We start from the raw sequence: 26,458 nt of genomic DNA on the forward strand, positions 1-26,458 counted from the left end.
TAGAGCCAGTAATAGGTACATTAACATTTCATTTTACCTGCGGTAGGGAATGAGAGTTTCCAGAGTGTAATACTAACCCGAACAATCTCTCAGCTGTAAAACAAATAAAATCTGTGTTCTATATGTAGCAGAGTTAAAGGTCCCAGGAACGGTTTAAACGTCTGATTGTTTCCACTGTTGTAGATTTACTGGGAAAATGTTAAATGTACTTTAGTCTTAGCATACAGAGTGCGTGAGCTGGATAATATAAGTGCATGCACGTGTATATATGTTGAGTGAGCTTGTGTATATGTGTGCTAGTGGGTATGTGCGCGCGCTTGTGCAGATTTATTTACTTTTTGGTATTTGAGTTGCCCTGGAGAATGCCGTCAAAGCACAATGAAAGCTTTTATCTGTGTTGGCAATGGTAACCGTAGCCCCACTGACCAAGAATGGTCAATATTTGTCGAATCCTTCCCTGTAATTGGAAAAGATTCCACTTATGCACTTTGTAATGGCTGGTTCGACTAATGGAGCACAAACGAAAAAGGAAGGAATGTTTTAATAAATATTTTCCTGATAAACATGCGGCAGAGGGTATACAAGGGATGACTGCTGATCATCAAGATGCAAACTGGAAGTCTTGTCTGACTGCTGCCACAACTGGGCTGGGGCAATTGACTGCGGTTTTGGCCTGTGGTCTCAAGACCCTTAATGTTACCCAGCTGCAAGGCAAAAAGTCTGGGTTTTATTTTTAGTGCGCACTGTGCCAGCATGGACATGGGTTATAGAGACTGTTTAAGCATTGTCTACTTCACTTCCCAGAATAGACCAGTTAATCATTTTGGCTTTAAAGGGAATTTCCTCACGGAATTCTCTGCAGAAAATCTAATCAACTGACCTGCAGAATCCAACAATAAAAGGCCTTTTATTTTGGGCGGGCTATATACTGTAGCCTTTTGTGCGGCGTGAACCCTCCCAGTAGGAGTGGATAGTTGGGTCTGTGTGTTGTGTGTTATGTGTACAGCTTTGTATAGACTTCTAACCAGATGCTGAAGTGCATTGGCTAGCTTAGTCTCAGTGTGTATATCATCTATGTCAGGTCCCATTACCTGATTACCTCAGTCCCCAATCAGACTGGATCTAGATAAATTCCGATATTATGGCTATTCCACGCTGCTAGCTTTTTAAAAAGTGGGACTTCTCCCTTGTTATCTTTCTCGTACTTGCAGCCCAGTTGGTCAGAAGAGATTAAAGAGACTCAGGACTGGGGGCTCGCTGTGGTTCTATGTTTCCTCTCGCCTTCGCCGCACAGTTAACTGTTAAATCTTGGCTCAGGGACTCCTCACGTTTCCATGGAGGTCGGGTTTAAACTTGATCTGATGACTTAAAAAAATCTTACCAGTAAATTTTCACCATTCTGGTGAACCTAGTCCTCCCAAGAAATAACAGAGAGACCGATCGGGTGAGTGACATGTTGTTTACAGGTTTCCTAGACGGGGCCTCTGCTGTATTTCATATGTCAAAGTTGCCCTTTCTTCCCTCTAACAATGCTCGATTGTTTTTGCGGAGAATATAGGTTCCAAACGCAAGAGAATGCGGTGCTATATTTTTGCTGCCAAATTCCTATCTCTTGTTTTTCTTTGCAAAGCGCTCACAAAGAAGCCATAACTTACCATCAATTGCGAGCTTTTTTTGATGCCACAAAGCTCCTCTGTTGCTTGGCAAATAAGCATTTTTGGACAATGAAGAGGCAGCCATCCAGCGAGCTCGTCTGTCACGGTGGCAGTGGCGAGCAGGGAAAGTGGCTGAATCGAGCGGCAGTCTGATCATGTCGGGACCCGCGGCAGTTAAAGTCCACGATACGGCTTTTTCTTTAAGACATTCCGGCGACTCTTAATTTTTTTTTGTTGTTTGTTGTGTTTCCTTGCCTTTTTTGTTGTTTGTTAACAGGGATTTCAGACGCAGGATCAGTTGCATCAGCGGTATGCAAAGATTGATAGATTTAGTTTGAAACAATTGTTGGTACTTGTTTTGACAGAGGCAAGTTCCCGCACTCAGCATGCTCAGCGGTCCTGGATTGCCTCAGGAATTCAAAAGGTGAGTTAAGCTCGAGAGAAGCGAAGTAACTTTTCTGAAGGGATGACCTCTCTCCTTTCTCTCTCGCTAATTTCGAGTATTTTAAATGTTTAATGGAAGCAGAAACGAAAGTTAACGACGTGTTGAATTTCTTTATTGTAACATTCCAAGCTGCCGGATTTTGAGATGTATGTATTTTGCTGTTTTGTTTTTGTAATCATTGAGTTGTGAGCATTGCAATGCAAAGTGAGTCCAGTCGGCCCATTGAGGGCGTGCCGGCGCTTTGAAGGAACTAGCCAAAACTCCTGTCTCATTTGCTTGCGTTCCCGCATTTGTTTTAAGATTAGTTCAAGGCAGACTTTATTTTCAGTGTTATTGGTGGTTGCTTAAGCGATTTCAGCTCCGATGGGAAATGGAGCGCCTCAATGCACTTAAACTTGCCAATATGTTGATAGTGAAGGGCCGGCGGTGAATGACCATGTCCCGTTTTACAAGGAAATAGAACCAGGCTCCCAAGAACTCGATTGCCCGTGAGACCCCCTCGGTGCTGTCACGTGACTTGAGACTGGGCCAATGTTGCCACACCGTATTTGAGGAGTTAATGTTGGTCAGAATGCCTCAAAGCCCAAAGAAAGTTCTTCATCTTCCTGTGTGTTTCCTAATGTACTATTGATAATTGATGGCAGTATGACATTAAGGACTTTGTTCTTGTCTTCTTGTGGACAGGAAGCCGTTCTGGCAGCCTCAGCTCTGAGGCAAAGGGAGCACAAAGATTGCTTTGGTTTGTCTCAGGGAGAACGGCGCAGGATGGGTGATGGGTTATATTATGATAAAGAAGGATTTTATTTTCTCCCTTCAGGCCCTTGTTTAACCTAATATAATTACACATACATCTGCAGTGTTTTCCCCCCAAGTTGCCCGTGGCTCCGTTTGGCAAGAGCGGGCTTTTGAGAAACAATTTGCTTCATTTCATCTCACTTTGAAGCTTCGGCTGAAACGACGAGAAATAGTTCACTTCTGTGATTTAAAAAAACAACTAAACCCGAAATGATCGCGTGTCACGATTTGTAAATTTAGAGATTCAACGATCCTCCCCTCCACAAGAAAACTTGATTAAACTGCTTCCCAAAACTGATGTAGATGCACCGAGTGGAATGGGCAAAATTGTGTTTAAAATCTTCTTTTCGTTGAATGCGGATATTGCAAACCTAAAACTTAACACTACAGAGTAGCAACAGTTTTCTTTACACCTACAAAAAACACTCAATTTTTTTATTGGCCAGGACTGAAACAAACGTTTCTATTATGTTAAAGTAAAATAAACAAATTGGAATGGCGATTTGCAGATCTCCTTGTAGGCTGCCCCCCAGTAACAGAATTATTGGCATGCGCTCGGCGCGTTTGGAGAACAACAGTTTATTCAGCTGGACTGTCACTGAATTTTAATTCATACAGATTGTAACAAAGATGAAATGAACTACTGAGTGTCAAAATCTTCGGTCTACCCTTTGAACGATCAAATGCTGCTTAGAATTACCACTGTTTTTAAGTACGCACAACTGAATGGAGAATGAAGCATTTCCACTGTTGTATTCAGAGCAGTTAGCTATAGGACAAGTGTCAGGGATATAGATGCAGTGACAATTGCAAGGAGAGAGTGATTAATAATAATATAATTCCAGCACGTACATCTCAAAGCAGGAACTTCAACCAAATATTTGCAAAAATAGTGCGAAATTATTAAACTCGAGAAATTGACTGCTATGTAACTCTTTAGGTATTGAATGTCTTTTGGGATTTTAAGCTTGTGGATAGTTTTTTTTGTATAGGACAATCTGATACAATACTGTGTGTATACGTTATACATATTCAAGCGTTAGCACTGTCGAAGAGGATGGAAATAAAGTTAAGCTCCCAGGGAAGCAATGGGATGTTAACCCGATGTATGCGGAACGCCTTCCATTACTGGAAGCAATCTAGACATCTGAGCGCGGGGATGATTGTCCAAATCTTGTGGTACACCTGATAGGAACTAAATTACCAAAGGCAGACAAGATTCTTTCAATAGGGAAAGTTTTTTTGTTGGCTCTATGAAGCTGAGTCTGGGGTGCATCGAGCTGACACATTCTATAAAGTCGTGGGAAAGTACTGTCAGCGGACGCTTGACTGTAGACCGGTGCCTGTGCGTAAACTTTTTCTCCTGGTCCGCGATGAATGTTCAGGATGTCTCGGTCTCGGAGCAGGCAAAGCGTAAAGACAGGGTGATCCCGAAGCAAACTGAGCGCACGAATCATCATCACCGGTTCGGCTTGGGTTCCGCAGCCCACCACGGTGGAAGGGTGGGGAGAGAGGGATTGCAACAATATTGAAGCGGCTGAGAGATGGTGGGGAGAGTAGCAGGTGGCTCCGGACATAATATTGGGAAAGAGTCTTAACAATGCCCAACTTTCTGCAGTTATTCCTGATTGATTTTTCTTACTAAATATTTTTGATATATTTATTACTGAATTACAAAACTGCCTTTATCCATGCCAAATGGTATGATAAAAGACCGAACTTTAAGCATCTTTTTTTTAAAAAAAGTTGCTCCTTTTAATTTTGCATTTTGTAAGTTAATTATTCCAGTGGTGCTGTTCTAATGAAGGTTGACACAATCGATACAAAATACTGGAGGAGCTCAGCAGGCCAGGCAGCATCAATGTACAGTCGACGTTTCGGCCGAGCTCCTCCAGCATTTTGCGTGTGTTGTTTGGATTTCCAGCGTCTGCAGATTTCCTCCTGTTTGTGATTGACATAATCGAGAACGGGCAACTACCCCATCCAGGAGCCGAGTTAAATACTACTGGGAGGGACATGACATCTGAAATTCATCGCTTCCGCCTCTCCAGCCCATCCTCCCCCACCTCCCACATTAAAGAGATATTCATCCGATTTTCACACGCATTCGGTTTAAACGATAGACTGCTATTAAAGCTCCTCTTCCCCATCCTCTCTGGTGTCTGGAGCGTTTGCCTTGCGATTCAGTTGTTACAGTTTCTTAAATGTACCCCACCTTAATTTTTTCCTCCTCTGATCTTAGCGCATGTTCCCCTCATTTTTCTACGCTCTTTTCTTTTCCTAGCCATTCTCCTACCCGTACTTTTCCCTTAAGCCCCCTCTTCCTGCTTTCTCGGCTCCTTTCTCACAGTACTTGTCATTTTCCCCCTCTGTTTCAGAAGTAGTTGTCTGCTTTTAGCTTCACATCTTCAGATTGCCCACTCAATTATACACAAAACAACCTTTACTTCTGTGAAATGTATGATGCCAGCAAAATCAGAATCTGAATCTGAATCAGGTTCAGCGTCACTGGCAGACCTCGTGAGATTTGCTGCCTTTGCAACACGTTAAAATCACTATAAATTACATTATTATAAGGAGTGCAAAAAGAGAGACAAAAGATAGTGAGGTAGTGTGCATGGGTTGTTTCATTGTCCATTTAGAAATCTGATAGCGGGGAGGGGAAGAAGCTGTCCCTAATCTGTTGAGTGTGTTCTCATTCAGGCTCCTGTACCTCCTCTGTGAAGGCAGCAATGAGGAGAGGCAGTATGGTTAGCACAATGCTGTACAGTACTAGTGTCCTGGGTTCAATTCCCACTGCTGTCTGTCAGGAGTTTGTACATTCTCTCTGTGACCGCATGGGTTTCCTCTGGGTGCTCCTGTTTCCTCCCACAGTCCAAAGATGTACTGGTTGGTAGGTTGATTGGTTGTTGTAAATAGTCCCATGGTAGGCTAGGGTTAAATCAGGGGTTGCTAGGTGACGCGGCTTGAAGGGCTGGAAGGGCCTATTCAGCATTGTATCCCAATAAATAAATAAGTCAATAAATCAATCAATAAGAGGGCATGTCCTGGGCAGAATATGCCCTGAGGTCGTATGAGGGCATATTCATCTGGGAGAGTGCATTACAATCACCTGAACCAAGAGCCTCCTCACTCTAGCACACACACACACACACACACACACACACACAACACTATCAAGGGCTCTGACAAGTGATGAAGGGTGGAAATGTTGGCTGATTTTGCCCTCTCGAAGCCAAATGCTGCACCCTTACTGATCTCACAATCAGGAATGCATAACTTTATACCACTAGGAATTACCAATTCAACAGTGACCTTTTGTCATGTGCATTTGAGAAGTCAATAGTTTTTTAAAATGAAAACCTTTTTAAAATTATGGACATGCACTTTAGGGGAAGCTCGATGGTGGTGATATGGGGAGGAATAGGATGACAGGGAGAGATGAAACAAAGTGGGATGTTTTTTGTCTGAGCAAATGGATTGTAATTAAGGGATCGCAGCACAGAAGAGGCCATTCAGCCCCATGCAGGCCCTCTGAATTAATTAGTTCTGCTATCCCTATAACTCTGTAATTTATCTTTGAAATTCTTTAAGGCGGTAACTCTTTCCAAATCAAAACAACTCACTGTGTGAAAAATAACTTTTTTTCCCTCTGGTTCTCCTGCTAATTATTTCAAGTCTGTCTTCAACCTCTTTCTACTGGAAATAGATCTATTTATTAAAGCAACCATCTTCGTAATTTTGAAAACTGCTATTAAGTAACATGTCCTTTTTTCTCCAATGTGAGCAACACCTTCATCTCTTCTTGTAGGTAAATTTCCTTGGCCCACTATGTACTTTAGTGCAACTTCTTTATTTACAACAGACTAGCAAAATTGTGTATCCATATGTGATTGAGTGATAAGAGTTTTTGAGATCCTTGCTATGATCTTAGAAGATTAATTGCTGAATGATGGAGAGTATGGAAAATTTTGATCAGGTCATTAAGGACAGCCACATCATAAACCCATTCCTTCTAGACGTATTTGTCTTTTTACTACACTCGTGGCCAAGCAGACCCCACCCCCAGTGCATTTCATCTCACGAAAACGGTCTCAGGGTAATCGTGACAATTGCCAAGGAGGCATCCTATCGTCCTGCTGTGGGTTAGTGGAGTCCAGCAATGATATGAATCAAAGCAGTCAGTTTAGATTGCATTTGACTGCAGGACCAGTAAACAGCACAGGATGGGTGTAGAGTTTGCATCTGTTTTAGATGCAGTCTACATATGGAACTCAATCATTACCACCAGCCCTAATTAAACAATAACGTGATTGAGTTATTTTTCCTGAGCAGGAATATCTCAGCAGATCTGAAGCTCAGTGGTCAGTCAGCATGTCATGCATAAGCAGCATTTTTAATTCCGTGCTGGAATACTATCCCCCCTACTGTTGGTCAGAGTCTTGTTCCAGTAAAATGTGCTTTAACGCTGGTTCATACCCTTAGGCATGAATGTCAATGTAGTTTTAGTTTTGTTAATAAAGGCTACAGTGTTAACACATTAAAGGTATATAGTATTTCTCCTTTTGGTGTTCACCAGCCACACTGGTAATATCCTAAGTGTTTCAGACAATTTTAACCCATTCTACCTGCAGGAAATCGCCTGTGTTTCTACTTTTGATTAGCTCCAGAAGAAAATAAAATTTAATTCTGTGTGAAACATGCATTGACAGAAAAAAACATAAAAATAAGACTTGCAGATGCTGGAGTCTGAAACAGAAACAGATAATGCTGGAAATGCTCACCAAGTTATCTTTCTAAAGATGTTGCCTGACTTGCTTGGTGTTTCCAGCATTTTTCTGCTTTCTTTCTGCATTGATACATCCTGGTTTGCACCAATATGAATAAGGTAATATACTGGGGCAAAATGAACAACAAAATAAACAATGTATTACACTGGTAGTATTGTGGTAGCACAGTGGTTAACACAATCACTCTACAGCAATAATCTATCAGAATTTGATTCATTCCTGTAAGGAGTTTGTACGTTCTCTCTGTGACCACTTGAGCTTCCTCCATGTGCTCTGGTTTCCTTCCGCATTCTAAAGACTTGCGGTCGGGTTTAGTAAGTTGCGGACATGCTATGTTGGCACCGGTAGTGTGGCGACACTTGTGGGCTACCCAGCACAATCCTCACTGACTTGATTTGACACAAATGATCACTTCACTGTGCTTCAATGTGCATGCGGCAAGTAAAGTTAATTTTCAATCTCTTCTTTGAAATGTGTGACCACTTTGAGAAAGTGAAGGAAGAATTTTCAATTATCCAGTGATTTTAGTGACCACAATACAACTCAGAAAGCCCCATAGCCCTTCAAGGTCATCTAATTTTCTAATCTAGGAAAGAGACAACCCTAATTTTTTGCACAGCAAAACCTCTTAAGCAGTATGAGCATTGACGATCAGATGAGCTAGATGAGGGCAAATGTTTACCAATGGGAAAACTTTGCTGCTTTTACTTAAATTATCACACATAAGTGGGCAAATGTGGCAGTAACTTAATGTTACATTTTAATGATAGCACCACCAAAAATAATTGGAAGGCGCTTTGTTGGGTACACGCAGAGGGAAGGTTTAGAGGGCTATGGGCTGAATGTGTATAAACAGGACTTGTTTACATGGTCAGAATGGACCAGTTGGGCTGAAGGGCCTGTTTCTATGACTGCTTCGGTGCTTTGTAACCCTATGGGTCAAAACTACTGCATCTGATACTCTGACTGTTTCCCATTCAAGTAAAGTCAAAGTCAAGTTTATATAGAGAAGAGCATTATTACACAGATGAAATTTTAAAAAAAGTTATTTACAGACTAATCACAGGCATGTTGTATCATATAAGCAGCATTCACAAGATAAACATAAAATTACCATCAATTAAAGACTTCTGTAGCTTCTGCCTGATGGTGTCTGCAAGAAAATGACATGGGCCGGATGGTGGGGATCTTTGATGATGGATGTTACCTTGAAGCAGCACTTCCTGTAGATGGTGGGGAGGGACGTGCCATTATGTATCAGGCTGAATTCACCACTCCTTGCAGCTTCTCGCATTCTTCTGCAGTTCCTGGGTGTCAAGATCTCTGAGGATCTCTGGTCCCAACATATTGATGCCATTATAAAGGGGGCAAGACAGCGGCTATATTTCATTAGGAGTTTAAGGAGATTTGGTTTGTCACCTAAAATACTTGAAAACTTCTACGGATGTACCGTGGAGAGCATTCTGACTGGCTGCCTCACTGTCTGGTATGGGGGGGGGGGGCGCGGTGGCGGTGTCTGCTGCACAGGACTGAAAGAAGCTTCAGAAAATTGTAAAATTTGTCAGCTCCATCTTGGATATTAGCTTCCATGGTATCCAAGACATCTTCAAGGAGAGGTTCGGCAGAAAGTCATCGTCCAAAGGATGCCATCACCCAGGACATGACATCTTTTCATTGGTACTATCAGGAAGCAGGTACAGAAACCTGAAGGCACACACTCAGCGATTCAGGAACAACTTCTGCCCCTCTGCCATCCGATTCCTAAATGGACATTGAACCTATGAATACCTCGTCACTTTTTTATATCATTTCTGTTTTTGCTCTATTTAAAATTTAACAATATATATGTGTGTGTGTGTGGCTTCTGTCGGTCGTGGTCGACCATGGGTACTGCCCCTCTGGTGGAATCTTCCAGGGCAGAGTTGCTATGGAGATCCGCCTGATGCCCATGCAGTGGGACCCCCCCTCTCCATGCTGATGACAGATCCAAAGGAACGACGATAGTCGATACAGTTTGGTGCCAGCAGCATTGCAGGAGTTGCCGTGCCAGTGCTGGGTACAGCAATCAGCCGTCTTCGGGACACCGACTCCGGATTTTTCCTCGGGGTTTACTCCCAAAGCCTTTCCCCTGAGCGGGTATAACCGCAAGGCAGCGGAGGTTTGAAATCGGAGTTTTCCCTCTCCTAGATGAGCTACCATCTGTGGTTAACAAGTCCCATCTGCCCGGAGCAGCTGGTTTTAAGGTGCCAGTGGCCCGACTTTGCCCCTTCTCCTGTCAGTGAGAACAGCTCCGCCAGGCGTAAGAACTATGCCACACGTGAAGTCTAGGAGTTGGACTTGACTGTCAGAGGCTGTTTGAGACGCACGCTATGAAGGGTATTTGTTTAGTAGTGGGAGCTCGTCCCCACTACCACCCTTTGGCTATGACTACCTTACTGTAATTGACTTATTTATTTATCTATATTATTATGTATTGCATTGTACTGCTGCTGCTAAGTCAACAAATTTCATGACATGACAGTGATATTAAACCTGATTCTGATTCTGAACAGACCATTAGCCAGTCTAGATTCTGATCTGCTTCATGAGATCAGACGGCATGATCAATTTCAGAGCAATGCCATCAAGCCTCTCCTTGTATTACCAAATAATAATCTGGGGAACATGAGTCCAAATGCACTGCGGTGGTGAACCTACTTTGAAATATACTTAACTGATTTTAGTTCTCTAAATGAAAAACAATCATGAAGCTGTTGGAATAACAAAGAGAAACTCCAACAGATTCACAAATGTTCTTTAGGAAAAGATACTTCTTGTTTGTAATTGGCCTGGTCATATTATGGTTCTAATCTGATAACATCAGTGGTGACTTGAAAGGGTTTTTGTGACTGTACCTGCATTACAATCACTTGTATCAAATCCTTTGCATTGGCTCTTGAATCAAGCCCACCATCATCTTCGCAGGAGATAGACAATATATGCCAAACTTGCCAGTAATGGCTGCCACCCGGCAAAGATTAACTTTTGCGGAGTATTGTAACTATATAAGGGTTAGTCTCACGAACTTCAAAAGCACTCCTCTGGAGTCAATGTTGGACATTTAATATCTAATAGACAACTACTTCTTGTCTGGAAAAGGACTATATGATTTTAAAGAACTGTGGTGAGCATTGTAGTATTTATCATAATTCAGAAGTTCTCTTGACACTCTTTTGACTGATTTATAGTTTCCAATTTTTAATTAAAATCTTATTCTCCAACTCCCATGCCATATTTGAACCCATGAAGACAATAGTTGCAAATTGAACAATCTTTGCCACGCTGAGAGGTACAGCTGCTGCGTGCCGAGATTACATTTCTTCTTTTTGTCTTGTTTTCTGAAGGATGTCTTCCAAGAGACCGGCCTCTCCGTATGGAGAAACAGATGGAGAGGTAACCAATGCGACGAACAGACAGAAGGTAGAAGAGGGTGAAAGTGATGGGCACTCTGCTTTTCACCTGACTCTTCCCCCAAACTTCCCAAACAATCTACACACAGAGGAAGAACATACCGCGTCCACAATGACCAGAGAGGCTTCGTGTTGTGAGAGTCCGACATCTCTGCAAGACACACCGGTATGTTTAACTTCATTACCATGTCTGTACTGAGTATAAACCACATCATGTTGGCTCAGCATGATAAAGGTCGTGCTTTGGGGAAAGGCACTGATGATGCTTAAATACAGAGGATGTACATTCAACATCTGCTGTACCTAATAAAGTGGCCTCTGAGTGTACGTGGATTTCTGCTGCTGTAGTCCACCCACTTCAAGGTCCGATGTGTTGAGCTTTCAGAGAAGCTTTTCTACAAACCATTGTTGTAATGCATGATTACTTGAGATAATGTTACTTTCCTGTCAGCTTGAACCAGGATGGCCATTCTCCTCTGACCTCTCTCAAAAACAAGGCATCTTCGCCCACAGAACCGCTGTTCCCTGGATATTTTTTCACACCGTTCTCTGTAAACTCCAGAGACTGGTATGTGTGAAAATTCCAGGAGATCAGCAGTTTTCGAGATATTCAAACAACCCCGTCTGGCATCAACAATCACTCCGCAGTCAAAGTCACTTAGATCACATTTCTTCCCCGTTCTGTTGTTTGGTCTGAACGACAACTGAACCTCTTGACCATATCTGCATGCTTTTGTTCATTGAGTTACGATTGACTGATTAGATATTTGCATTAACGAGCAGGTGTACAGGTGAACCTAAAAATGTGGCCACTGAGAATATTTGTGCTCCAAGCATATCCTGGTACAATTGCCCTCATTTAGAGATATAGAGTCATACAGCACAGAATAGATGTTTCGGCCCACCATATTCATGTGTGCCCTAAAGTACCCAGCTGTGCTTATTCCATTCCCCTGCAGCTAGTCTGTGGCCTTCAATGTCTTGCTTACTCAAGTGCTCTTCTTAATACTTCAAGGTTGTGAGAAGCTGCTCAGGTACTGTTTTCCAGATTCTGGTCATGCTTGGGATGAATAAATGCTTTCTCAGAACTCCTTCAAATCTCCTGATCCTTCCTTGGGGCCTATAGCTTGCTATTTTTTGACACTTTGTGGCAAACTCATTGGGTATATTCATATGTTTCCAAAGACGTCATCAAAGAACATTTCATTCCAAATGCCCCCTTCTCTCTTTTTCCATTCCCCATTCTGACTCCCCTCTTACCACTTCCCTTTTCCTCACTTGCCTATCACCACCCTCTGGTGTTCCTCCCCCTCCTTCTTTTTCTCCATTCTTCTCTCCTGTCAGATTCCTTCTTCAGACCTTCAGCTCTTTCACCTATCGCCTCTCAGCTTCTCTCTTCATTACCTCCTCACCTGGCTTCACTTAGCACCTGCCAGCTCATGCTCCTCCTACCCCCATCTTCTTTCCCTGGCTTCTTCCCCCTTCCTTTCCAGTCATGACAAAGGGTCTCGGCCCGAAACATCAACTGCTTATTCCCCTCCATTGCAGCTACATGACCTGCTGAGTTCCTCCAGCATTGTCTGTGTGATGTCCCACACAGTAAATGCCTGTCTTCAACAAATTTACCAACAGTGAATGAACGCTGAAAGAAAACAGCAAAAACAAAACACAGACTGTTTTTATAATGTCTTTATGATTCGCGCTGGGGAGCAGCTAGCTAAGAGTGACACGCAAAAGGGTCACCTGTAACTCTTGGAGACACCAGGCTGCTTCTGCAGGATCTGCAACTGTAGGCTCCAGATCTGAGATGTAGAGAGCAAAGTTGAATATATTAACCATTTTAAGCAAATAATAAATAGTATTTAGCTTGTTCAAAAGGTGGCTGAATGAGGATGATATCCACGGTCAGTTTAAATTCGGAATGACACTTTTGATGATAATGGTCACCTGTATTCCCAATTAATTTTAACCAAATTGAGTGTGAGAAAGATACAAGCAATAAAAGAAACACGCACAAGTAGCTTTGTGGCAATATCATTTTGGACTAGATTAATAAGCATCTGTAAAAGATGGGCACGCTATAAGAGGGGGAGAAAAGGGCTTTATAAAGAAATAAAACATCAACTATGAATAAAAGGAGAGCAGCTGGTACAATAAACAATGCAAATTTTCTATTTAAAGTAACAAACTATTTGGGGCAATACAGCAGTGTAGCGGTTAGTGTAACGACTTCAGTGCTAGCGATTCAGGTTCAATTCCCACCACTGTCTGTAAGGAGTTTGTACATTCTCCCCGTTTCCTCCAGGTACTCCGGTTTCCTTCCACATTCCAGGGGTTTATGGGTTTGAGTTAGTGAGTTTCGGGCACGCTATGTTGTCACTGGAATCGTGGCAGCACTTGCCGGCTGCCCAGTATAATCTCTGCTGATTTGATTTGATGCAAACAATGCATTTCACTGTATGTTTTGATGTACATGTGACAAATAAAGCTGATCTTTATTAGAAAGAGTTTAAATAAGGAACTGTTTCTTAATCCCGTTATGTCTTCTGAAATCTGTGACTGAGATTGTGTGTATTGATATCAGGATAGTGTATTTTCCATTTGTTAACATTACTGCAGGTGGATTATGGGTTAAATGTTGGGTAAAACTCCCTTTCCTGAAACTTTAATTGCATAACACAGTTTTTATCAGCATTATGCAACTGAGAATCAATTTTCTTTGGACTAAAGCACAATATTGATTATTTCCTGGTCATTTTGCTTCAGTAGAAAAATTCCACAGGGCACTTCCTGTTGTCAATCATCCTTGCAATTGCCACATAATTGCATTGCGGCATTTTAGCGGAATTTGAACTGCATTGTGCTATCACACCTGTTGTTAGGAATTCTTGACATATGTAGCTTTCCCTACAGAACCAGGAGCTTGGACAAGTACAACAGAGAATAATCTCCATCTTCTACTCAATGGGCCACCACATGTAAAGCCCTGATATAAGACCCCTGACCCTGCTATTCTCCTGTCCTCCCAGTCCAATGATTCCCCTTCTGTCTTGACCCTGACACTCTAACAACAAGCTGACAGCTTTCAATATTCCACTACTCATCTGCTTGTCTCCTACCGTCTTGATTCTCTCTGCTCCCTGCAAATTCCTGGATTGCCCTCCTCATGCAAACTCAACCTCATCAATCCCAACAATCTCTTCTAACAGGCTTGTAGCTCCCTGTTACTCCCTATCCTAACCCCAAATACAGAGATTCATTCACTGCTTCCCCAGTACACCCTAAGGCCCTTGGTGTTCCTTAGCATGTACTGTGACCCGAGACACCTCTACATAGTCCTTGCCACGTAGACAGTGACAATTCCATTTCCAGTAGCCTGCCACTGAGTAACACCAGAAAATCAGGAGGTAATTTATGTTACAGTGTACAAACACTGTTGCCTTACATTTATTTGGAAGTGTGTTTGGATTCTCCATGCATTTAACTGCAAGTGTTACTGGAAAGGGAATCATTTCATCTCAGAGTAACACACAAAAAATGCAGGAGGTACTCTCCTGGCAAACCGGCACGTATGGAGAGGAATAAACAGTCAACATTTGGGACCCTTCATTAGGACTGTCAAGGAATGAGAAAGAAGCCAGAAAAAGAATAAGTGTGTGTGGGGACTAGGGTAAGGAAGAAGTACAAACTGGTGGGTAATCGATAGAGTCAGGTGAGGGGGAAGGTGGGTGGTTGGGGAATAGGGATGAAATGAGAAGCTGGGAAGTCATTGGTGGAAAAGTTGAAGGCTGAAGGAGGATGGAGCTGATAGGAGAGGAGAGTGGACCATGGGAGAAATGGAATGAGGAGGGGCATCGGAGAGAGGTGATGGGCAGGCATAGAGAAGAGAAGGGATGAGACGGACCAAAATGGGGAATGGTAAAAGAGAGGAAGGGGAGGTGAAAGAAATTATGGGAAGTTAGAGAAATAGATATACATGCTGTCAGGTTGGAGGGCTACATTACCTCGGTATGAGATTGATTCAAACACAGAAGAGAGTGAGAAGGACGTATTTCCAAGATGGTCGTATTCCCAAGGAACTACAACAGGAATGAACAAGGGGAATGAACAATCTAAAAGCAGAAGCAATTTATGGAGTAGTTGTTTCCACAGGCCCAAAATACAGTCTGGACATAGAATTAGATGTCGAATTAGATGTGCAGTCGAGACAAGGTATCAGATGTTTCAGTCAGTGGCTGCATTTTGAACCTGCTCTCCAGATATGCAGAATAGAACACTAGCTGTGCATTGAAACAGAGGAGCAGGGCCAGGTTGATCTGCCATTTGTAATAACGTCATTGCTGCCCTACATTTATGTCATCATTACCTGCTTTGGTTCCATCAATCAGTTGCTATTGACCTTGAGCTACTGAAGTGGGTGAGCTGATGTCGAGGCTGCAGAATCCTATTCAGGCAGTAATGCAACCTATTTTCCTGTTGTGTGATGGGGCCACATTACAATATTGCTTCCACAGAGCTACCTTGCAGAGATGTCAGCTCTCTGACATCTCCTCATACCTCCCTCTGGAACATCACATCACCACTGTCTCCTAGACAGTGACTGAGTGCGTTTCATTCATCCTTGTCCATTCTCTACCTAACTATACCTGATGCCTTGTACTGCATTGATATTTTCCGTGTCCTGGCCCCAGCCTCTTCCATCTTCTCCTTGTGTGCCCAGTGATGGACTGTACTGGCACGCCGCAGCAGCGGTTAGTTCGGATGTGTCACATCTCGAGCGACTCAGGTTCTGTCCTGATCTCGGCCTCTGTCCGTGGGGAAGTTGGTGCATCCTCCCGTGATGTGAAGATCTCTTCTGAGCGCTGCAGACAGATTAATTAGCAGTGATGAATAACCCTTAACCCCTTAGCGTTGTAAGCAGCAAAAGAAACAAATGGGAGTTAATGGGTATGTGAGGGGGAATAAGTTGCAAGGACAGGGGAGAAAGAAGGGAGTGGAAGCTGGCTTGCATCTGATGGGCCAAATAGTCTCACTCTATAATAAGTAAATGGGAAAGAATCCCTCTGCACTAAGATGACTGGACGACTGCTGTCCTCTTTGTTGACAGTAACCAGCTCCTCTACCACCAACATCATTCTTCTGGCTGCACATATTGTGTTGAGCAAGACCTCTCTTCAACCCACGCACTCTCCAAGTAAGAAGAAAGTCTGCCGGGGAGGTTGGGGCCAAGTGTCTGCAAAGCCACGAGTCCACTCTGGAGGCTGAAGGCTGAAGAAGATGGCCTGTCCTGGGGTTCGAGGACTCTGTATGTGAGGGAGGGAGGAAGGAACAGAGCTTGTTTTGCTACTGTTGATTTGTTGTTTGGTATGTTCTGTTTTGTTGTGTTCTGCAAGCATTTTGGGCATGCTATGTTGGCGGCAGAATATGTGGCAAAACTTGTGGGCTACCCCTAATACATCCTCAGGTGCGTTGGTTGGTAATGCAAATGACACATTTCACTGTATGTTTCGATGCATATAAGATAAATAAATCTAAGTCAGAAATCTGAATCCATGTGGTCCAAGCTATAGCTGATCAGACCTCTCCGCGGTTTTGCCTCAGCTCTTTCTCCTTACAACGGTGACTATATTGGTTTCTCCTGCCTTCCACAGTTTGAAAGTTGCCTCACCTTTAATACCAGTTTGCTCCTTTTCTCACTTTCATGAATCTATCCTTGACTCTTTCCCTCCCTTTTCCAAATCAGTTGCCTTTGTTCTACCACCCTTTGCTGTAACTTCATACACACTACTTTTCTAATTTCTCTATCAAGCTGAATGTTTTTTCCTGTAGATATTGCTGACTTTCTGGGCGTTTCCAGCAGTTTCTGCTTTTATTTCTATTGTATTATGTTAAAGCAGCTTGTAACAGTTTTTGGAAAGAATTGTATTAATGTCGAAGTCCAACTCCCAGTTACCTTTTATGTCCCCAACTTTGTTATTGGACCTTGTCACCAGGTTAATTATGGTAGTATCGCCTATTCTCCTGGAAGGTAATGGTTGCAAGTTTAGAATAAGTATCACAGCATAATTATCATAAATATAGCACACACAGAGAGGAGGGCTACTTGATTGTTAAAAATTTCTCACGTAATTTGTGCTTACCCAAATAAGAATGAGAGCAAACTTTACTGGTTGTCAAACACTTTACCAAGTAGAGTGGGAATTATTGATAGGGTAGATATTCTTCCACCTTGCTCTGGCACTGTGCCAATGTCCACTATGACACCACAGCCACTCTCTAAAAGGAATATTATCTGGTTATAATTAGTGCTGCAGTGAGTAAACTGTTTTAGGGTTTCAGTAGGCATCTATTTTGGACAAGGCAGATGATTGACAGGGACAGGCATCAGCCTATTGGATAACATGGTGATGTGCAATGCCATTGGCAAAGATAGGCACATTGAGTAACCAATGGTAAGGAGGTGAGGTACAGGCCAATAGGAGGTCAGGTGCTGAGGTCGCCTGGAATTCATCCAGTCAGAATTGGCAGATCTTTACTGTGTGCCTCAAGACTGGGGCAAGCTCTGTGCTTGGGTCGGAGACAAGGGATGTAAAAATGTCAAATGAACAAGAGAAAGCACTAGGTGAAAAGGGAATCAGTTCCAAAATAATAATTTAAAGCAGTATATACACATTGTGAGGTTGTGGATCACCTCAGAGCTTTTAAGGGCATTTTCTGCCCCTCCAAAATCAGGTAGCCAGGGATAGATGGAAACATGTGATTGAGGTTATAATGGGATTATCCAGCCTCTCATTGGATGGCAGAGCGAGCTAGAGGGGCAGAGTGGCCTGTTCCTTCTCCAAAATGGTATGTTTGTGCAGTAACACACAAAAAAACACTGGAGGAACTCAGCAGGTCAGGCAGCATCCATGTAAATTAACAAACAGTCAACATTTTGGGTCAAGAACCTTCTGGAAGAACTGGGAAGGAAAGGGCAAGACTGCAAAATAAAAAGGAGGGGAAGAGAAGAAGAATAGCTAGAAGGTGATATGTGGAAACAGGCAGGTGGAAAAGGTCAGGGGCTGGACAGGAAGAAATCTAATAGTGGTGGAGAGTGGACCATAGGAGAAAGTGAAGAAGGAGGGGTGGGTCCTTGGTGCAGGCGGTCATAGGCAGGCAAGGAGAGGTAAGAGGCCAGAGTGAAGAATAGGAGAAGATGGGAGGGAAAAGAAAAAATAGTAATGTTTGTACAGTACATAAATTTAAATAAGTATAAATGTCCTCTCTCCCCATTGTAGGCAAGATGAGACCATGATATATTCAGTGCCAAGTACCCTATCCTCTCTGCCACTGCCTTCCCAGCATTTTTTGTGATTTGTGTACAGTGTTTGACCTTAATTGGAGGTTTTATCACATGTCCACTGATCTCGAACCACTGCTCCCAGCACTTCTACCACCACTCACTGGAATGTCCGTGATGCACAACTTACCATGGCCATTTAAGGGAAAACAGGCACAATTACCACCCCCCCAAACAATTCTTGAGAATCACTAACTTCAACTTGCCCCCAATATTTTTGCAACTGTGAAGTTTGAAGTTTCCAAATATCAAGAGAAAAATAATTTATTTTTGTTGCACCTAAAATACCATGCTACAGTGCTCAGCAGATTAATCCGTGCACCACATGCAAAATGCTGGAGGAACTCCACAGGCCAGGCAACATTCATGGGAAAGAGGAAACAGTTGACGTTTTAGGCCGAGACCCTTCATCAGGACTGGGAAACAAGATGAGAAGTCAGAGCAGGAAGGTGGGGGGAGGGAAGGAAGAAGGATAAGGTGGTAGCTGATAGGTGAAACCGGGAGGGGGGGAGGGGTGGAGTAAAGAGCTGGGAAGTAGATTGTCAAAAGAGATAAAGGGCTGGAGAAGAGGGAATCTGATAGGAAAGGGCAGAGACCATGGAAGAGGAGCACTGGAGGGAGGTGAAAGGCAGATAAGGTGAGAAAGGGAAGAAAATGTGAGGGATGGAAACAGAAACAAGGGAAAGTTGCAGGATCGGGGGGAGGGCAGTTACCAGAAGTTCGAGAAGTTGATGATCCCGCATTTTCTGGCGGCCTCCAAATCTACGTCCGGTCTCACTGATATACGGGAGGCCACACCAGAAGCACTGGATACAGTACATGACCCCAACAGACTCACAGGTGAAGTACCAGGAGGGAGATCAGTGGGGCGGGATGAATGCACAAAGGAGTCGCATTGGGAGCGATCCCTGTGGAAAGCAGAAAGTGAGCGGGAGGGAAAGATGTGCTTGGTGGTGGGATCCCACTGGAAATGGTGGAAGTTACGGAGAATTATTTGTTGGATGCGGAGGCTGATGTGGTGGTAGGTGAGGATAAGGGGAACCCTATCCCAGATGTGGCGGCAGGAGGATGGGGTGAGGATGCGCAAAATGGAGGGCAGAGTTGACGGTGGAGGAAGGAAAGCCCCTTTCTTTGAAGGAAGAAGATATCTCATTATTTCCGGAATGAAAAGCCTCATCCTGAGAGCAGATGCGGCAGAGACGGAGGAACTGAGAGAAGGGGGTTGGCATTTTTACAAGAGACAGGGTAGTACGAGGTATAGTCCAGGTAGCTGTGAGAATTAATAATCCTTCTTCCTTGGAGAGCTGGAAAAAAACATCCTGGAACACTGGATAAACGGATTCTGGAAGGAAGCAGTTTCCACTGTTAAGTCCAGCTCCCTTTTCCTGGCACTAGGCATATGTATACAGACTGTTATAGATCAGTGGGGCTGCAACAGGGGTAAGGAGTGGATTGAGAGGTCTAAATGTCAGAATCTGAATCCGAGTGGCCAACGAATTCAAATTAAGATACTGTAACACTAATATAAAGACATCTCCCAAGTTAAGAGTGTTGGCATAACATTCACGGCTGCAGTGAAGTTCCTATTTGCTTTTTTTTGTTTCTATGTCTGTCAAATCATCCTTTCTGGATAATCTTTGAATCCCAACCAATCAGACACTGTATAAGCTTTCATTAAAGGAGAAGCAAATCTCTGAACATAAACTGTGGCTTAATCGCTTGCTCCGGTTAGAATGACATCCACCCAGCCGCTTGTTTAAAGTGATGCTATAGAGAGAGAAAAAACTGCTGTTGTTGAGGCAGGATCAATGGATTATTTAAGATCTAAAACATCCTCTCCAAGGATTGTGCCCATTCACATATGTAAGATATTAAGTTTGCATAGATTACCTACAACCAAATCCATTCTGACTGGCAGAGAAGTTTAGAGAGATTTACATTAGAGAATCAAGAGAACTCAAGGGCTTTGTCACAGCAAATGTATAAAGTGATAAACAGTGTAAATCTACTTGCGTGTCCCCAGATAGTGCAGAGGCTTACAGCCTCTCAGAGCGCAGATTACTGCTTTATCTTGTCATACTGAATTAGCGCACTGGAAAACCATTAAACACTGGTGACCTGTTCATCTTTGAGAATCGCAGCAACAAGAAGATGATGCAGTGATGGTATTTAATTTTTTGTTTAACAGCAGGTTGTTTCTGAGGTCCAAAGCAGCAGTGTGCTTGGGAAGAGATGGAAGAAAATCACAGGCAGTATCTCCGTACGTAGTTTAATCAGCCCACTTTGAGCAGAATTAGGGGACATTAATATAAGGCAATTACCAATAAATCAATCAGGGCTTCAAGAGAACCACTTTTTCTGGAAAACACCGAACATGGAGTAGTTGAAGCAATTAATACAAGTGCATTTAGGAGTAAGCCAGATATAGGAGATATAGCAATGTAACTAATTTCTCTATTCATTTTTTCTATTGTAAGATACGTATTTTACTTCACCTATAATGACCCTGTCTGTCTGTTTTTATCTTGTTTGCTCTGTTACTGGCAAAACAATAAAAATAAAGTTATATTTTTAAAAAGCCAGATATAGGAGAGAAAGAAATAGATGTTTACGCTGATTGGGTTAGGGGAAGAGAACTGGGAGCACATATGTGTGGGACTAAGTGCTGAAAATTCATATAAGAAACAGAGCAGGAACAGGTCATCTGGTTTGTCTTGCCTGCATTGCTACTCAATATTATGGCTGATCTTTTACCTCTGCAACAGGAAAGGAAAGGTTTAGAGGGAGACACCTGAGGCTGTAGATGCCGGAAATGGACATTTACTTCCATTTCCCTCTGGAGATGCCACGTACTATGCTGAGTATCTTTGACATTTTGGAGGTTTAGGTCAATATGGGTCAAGCACAGGCAAATGGGACTGGTTTAGACCAGCATCTCGATCAGCATGGACAAGCTAAAGGGCCTGTTTCCATGCCTGTAGATTCTGCCTCTTCAACTTTTAACACTTTCGTTTCCCAACATCATACAAAAGTGTGGGCATGTGGCCAAGTGGTTAAGGCGTTCGTCTAGTGATCTCAAGGTCGCTAGTTCGAGCCTCAGCTGTTTCAGCGTGTTTGTATCCTTGAGCAAGGGACTTAATCACACATTGCTCTAGTGTCTGTGTGAGGAGTGGCGCCCCACAGAGACTTCCAATCTGCGCCTTGTAAGGCATGAAAATGCCCAACGCAGGCCTTTCATGGTCTGAGTCAATGTTCCCCCCACCATATCACTTCATTCTCTTAATATCCAAATATCCATCCAATCTTGCCTTAAAATATCCAGTTACTGTGCCTTCACAGTCCCCTTGGATAGTAATTCCAAATATTCCCATACTTCTGACTGATGAATCTGCTTTTCATGGTCCTGAAAAGCTACCTTCTTAATTTAGTAACATGACTCCTGATTCTATGCATTGAAACACAGAAACGTAGAAAATAGGTGCAGGATTAGGCCATTCGGCCCTTCGAGCCTGCACCGCCATTCAGTATGATCATGGCTGATCATCCAACTCAGGACCCTGTACCAGCCTTCCCCCCATACCCACTGATCCCTTTAGCCACAAGGGCTATATCTAACTCGCTCTTAAATATAGCCAATGAACTGGCCTCAACTGTTTCCTGTGGCAGAGAATTCCACAGATTCACCACTCTCTGTGTGAAGAAGTTTTTCCTAATCTCGGTCCTAAAAGGCTTCCCCTCTATCCTCAAACTGTGACCCCTCGTTCTGGACTTCCCGACTTCCGGTAGCGCTCATGGAGTGAAGTCGCGTTCTTGACTCGCTCCATTACCTCTGAGTTTTTTTTCTCTATGGTCAGCTATACTTTAATTAACCATTAAGGCATCAACTCTTACAATACTTTGAATTAAACTGAATTCTCCGACAACTGGATGGAACTTAGATCTGCTATGTCTAAGAACGAGAAAGACGGCAAGGATGGTAAACCTCCGGTTAAACCGAAAGCTACGGATTTCCCCCCGACTGAATCACCGGTGACTTTGAAAGCGATATCGGAGTTAATTCAGAGGGAAATTTCAACCTCTGTTAGGGAGATGATTCGTACGGAAATTGCAGGACCTGTTAAAGACCTGATTCATACGGAAATCTCAACTAATTTCCAGAAAATTGCCGATTTAATTGATAAGATGCAAACATGTATTGCGGAACATCAGTCGGCTATATCTGATCTTCAAAAATTCGCGCAACAAAGTGAGCTTAAGATGGGGAAAATCGAAGAAACAATTAATGTAATGAAGAAGAAACTTGACTTTTTGACTTTTAAAAACTCTGACTTGGAATCTAGAATGCGACGGCAGAATTTACGAATGATTGGCGTGAGGGAAGCCGCTGAAGGTAACAACCCCATGAAATATTTCTCCCAACTTTTAAAAGATGCATTCCCTACTGTATTTCCTGATCAACCACCGCTACTGGATCGTGTTCACAGAATCCCATCATACTCGTCTAGGTCAGATAGACCTAGGCATATTATCTTACGTTTTCATTACTTTCAAGACAAGGAGAGACTGTTTCGATTCGCTCGATCTAAAGGTTTCATTGATTTTTCGGATCTTAAGTTCCGATTCGTGGAAGATTTCAGTAAACCAATCTGGGACCAACGGGTCCGTTACAGATCCGTGATGTCGGAATTCTATAAGATGGATTTAAGACCAGCGCTGCTGTACCCTGCACGTCTAAGGATTCGCATGTCAGATGGAGCCCTTCGTTTTTTTGATTCTCCATCGGATGCCCAGAGTTATCTGGATCAACTTTCATCTCCAACATCTTAATTGCTTTCTTTTTAATTTTCTCCGTCGATCGGAGGCTGGACTTCCCCAACATCCGGAACAATCTTCCTGCATCTAGCCTGTTCAATCCTTTTAGGATTTTATATGTTTCAATAAGATCTCCCCTCAATCTTGTAAATTCCAGCGTGTATAAGCCTAGTGGATCCAGTCTTTCATCATATGAAAGTCCTGCCATCCCAGGAATCAATTTGGTGAACCTTCTTTGTACTCCCTCTATGGCAAGGATGTCTTTCCTCAGATTAGGGGACCAAAACTGTACACAATACTCCAGGTGTGGTCTCACCAAGGCCTTGTACAACTGCAGTAGTACCTCCCTGCTCCTGTACTGGAATCCTCTTGCTATGAATGTCAGCATACCATTCGCCTTTTTCACCGCCTGCTGTACCTGCATGCCTACTTTCAATGACTGGTGTATAATGACACTCAGGTCTCGTTGCACCTCCCCTTTTCCTAATCGGCCACCATTCAGATAATAATCTGTTTTCCTGTTTTTGCCACCGAAGTGGATAACCTCCAATTATCCACATTAAATTGCATCTGCCATGAATTTGCCCACTCACCTAACCTATCCAAGTCACCCTGCATCCTCTTAGCATCCTCCTCACAGCTAACACTGCCGCCCAGCTTCGTGTCATCCGCAAACTTGGAGATGCTGCATTTAATTTCCTCATCTAAGTCATTAATATATATTGTAAACAGCTGGGGTCCCAGCACTGAGTCTTGCGGTACCCCACTAGTCACTGCCTGCCATTCTGAAAAGGTCCCGTTTATTCCCACTCTTTGCTTCCTGTCTGCCAACCAATTCTTTATGCACATCAATACCTTACCCCCAATACCGTGTGCTTTAAGTTTGCACACTAATCTCCTGTGTGGGACCTTGTCAAAAGCCTTTTGAAGATCCAAATATACCACATTCACTGGTTCTCCCCTATCCACTCTACTAGTCACATCCTCAAAAAATTCTATGGGATTCGTCAGACATGATTTTTCTTTCACAAATCCATGTTGACTTTGTCCGATGATTTCACTGCTTTCCAAATATGCTGTTATCACATCTTTGATAACTGACTCTAGCATTTTCCCCACCACCGATGTCAGGCTAACCGGTCTATAATTCTCTGGTTTCTCTCTCCCTCCTTTTTTAAAAAGTGGGGTTACATTAGCCACCCTCCAATCCTCAGGAACTAGTCCAGAATCTAAAGAGTTTTGAAAAATTATCACTAATACATCCACTATTTCTTGGGCTACTTCCTTAAGCACTCTGGGATGCAGACCATCTGGCCCTGGGGATTTAGCTGCCTTTAATCCGTTCAATTTACCTAACATCACTTCCCTACTAACATGTATTTCCCTCAGTTCCTCCATCTCACTGGACCCTTTGTCCCCTACTATTTCCGGAAGATTATTTATGTCTTCCTTAGTGAAGACAGAACCAAAGTAATTATTCAATTGGTCTGCCATGTCCTTGCTCCCTATAATCAATTCACCTGTTTCTGTCTGTAGGGGACCTACATTTGTCTTAACCAATCTTTTTCTTTTCACATATCTATAAAAGCTTTTACAGTCAGTTTTTTATGTTCCCTGCCAGTTTTCTCTCATAATCTTTTTTCCCCTTCCTAATTAAGCCCTTTGTCCTCCTCTGCTGGACTCTGAATTTCTCCCAGTGCTCAGGTGAGCCACTTTTTCTGGCTAATTTGTATGCTTGTTCTTTGGAATTGATACTATCCCTAATTTCCCTTGTCAGCCACGGGTGCACTACCTTCCCTGGTTTATTCTTTTGCCAAACTAGGATGAGCAATTGTTGTAGTTCATCCATGCGATCTTTAAATGCTTGCCATTGCATATCCACCGTCAAACCTTTAAGTGTCATTTGCCAGTCTATCTTAGCTAATTCATGTCTCATACCTTCAAAGTTACCCTTCTTTAAGTTCAGAACCTTTGTTTCTGAATTAACTATGTCACTCTCCATCTTAATAAAGAATTCCACCATATTATGGTCACTCTTACCCAAGGGGCCTCTCACGACAAGATTGCTAATTAACCCTTCCTCATTGCTCAATATCCAGTCTAGAATAGCCTGCTCTCTAGTTGGTTCCTCGACATGTTGGTTCAAAAAACCATCCCGCATACATTCCAAGAAATTCTCTTCCTCAGCACCTTTACCAATTTGGTTCACCCAGTCTACATGTAGATTGAAGTCACCCATTATAACTGCTGTTCCTTTATTGCACACATTTCTAATTTCCTGTTTAATGCCATCCCCGACCTCACTACTACTGTTAGGTGGCCTGTACACAACTCCCACCAGCGTTTTCTGCTCCTTAGTGTTACGCAGCTCTACCCATATCGATTCCACATCTTCCCGGCTTATGTCCTTCCTTTCTATTGCGTTAATCTCCTCTCTATCCAGCAATGCTACCCCACCTCCTTTTCTTTCATGTCTATCCCTCCTGAATATTGAATATCCCTGAATGTTGAGCTCCCATCCCTGGTCACCCTGGAGCCATGTCTCTGTGATCCCAACTATATCATATTCATTAATAAAAATCTGCACTTCTAATTCATCCACCTTGTTACGAATGCTCCTTGCATTGACACACAAAGCCTTCAGGCTCGCTTTTACAACACTCCTAGCCCTTATACAATTATGTTGAAAAGTGGCCCTTTTTGATTTTTGCCCTGGATTTGCCGGCCTGCCACTTTTACTTTTCACCTTACTACTTTTTGCTTCTACCCTCGTTTTACACCCCTCTGTCTCTCTGCACTTGTTCCCATCCCCCTGTTGTGAACTAACCTCCTCTCTCCTAGTCTCTTTAATTTGATTCCCACCCCCCAACCATTCTAGTTTAAAGTCACCTCAGTAGCCCTCGCTAATCTCCCTGCCAGGATATTGGTCCCCCTAGGATTCAAGTGTAACCCGTCCTTCTTGTACAGGTCACGCCTGCACCAAAAGAGGTCCCAATGATCCAAAAACTTAAGTACCTGCCCCCTGCTCCAATCCCTCAGCCACACATTTATCCTCCACCTCATTGCATTCCTACTCTCACTGTTGCGTGGCACAGGCAGTTATCCCGAGATTACTACCTTTGCGGTCCTTTTTCTCAACTCCCTTCCTAACTCCCTATATTCTCCTTTCAGGA

General features: G+C 43.0%; 1 protein-coding gene across 16 annotated transcripts in view; it reads left to right on the top strand.

Annotated features, from left to right (window-relative positions):
• Window positions 1-26,458, top strand: part of sox5 (SRY-box transcription factor 5) — a 396,739-nt gene that overhangs the window by 122,840 nt on the left and 247,441 nt on the right. For 10 of the 16 annotated variants that reach the window (XM_063072335.1, XM_063072336.1, XM_063072334.1 and 7 more), the window contains one exon: window positions 11,069-11,300. In XM_063072335.1, the coding sequence (XP_062928405.1) occupies window positions 11,070-11,300 (231 nt within the window). In that variant the 5' untranslated portion in view covers window position 11,069. Of the gene's footprint in view, window positions 1-1,085; window positions 1,445-1,908; window positions 2,080-11,068; window positions 11,301-26,458 lie in introns of those variants that run through there. The other 6 variants (XM_063072324.1, XM_063072328.1, XM_063072327.1 and 3 more) reach the window with 3 other exon arrangements.

Source organism: Mobula hypostoma, chromosome 20 (genome assembly GCF_963921235.1).
Source record: "Mobula hypostoma chromosome 20, sMobHyp1.1, whole genome shotgun sequence".
Lineage (NCBI taxonomy): Eukaryota > Metazoa > Chordata > Chondrichthyes > Myliobatiformes > Myliobatidae > Mobula > Mobula hypostoma.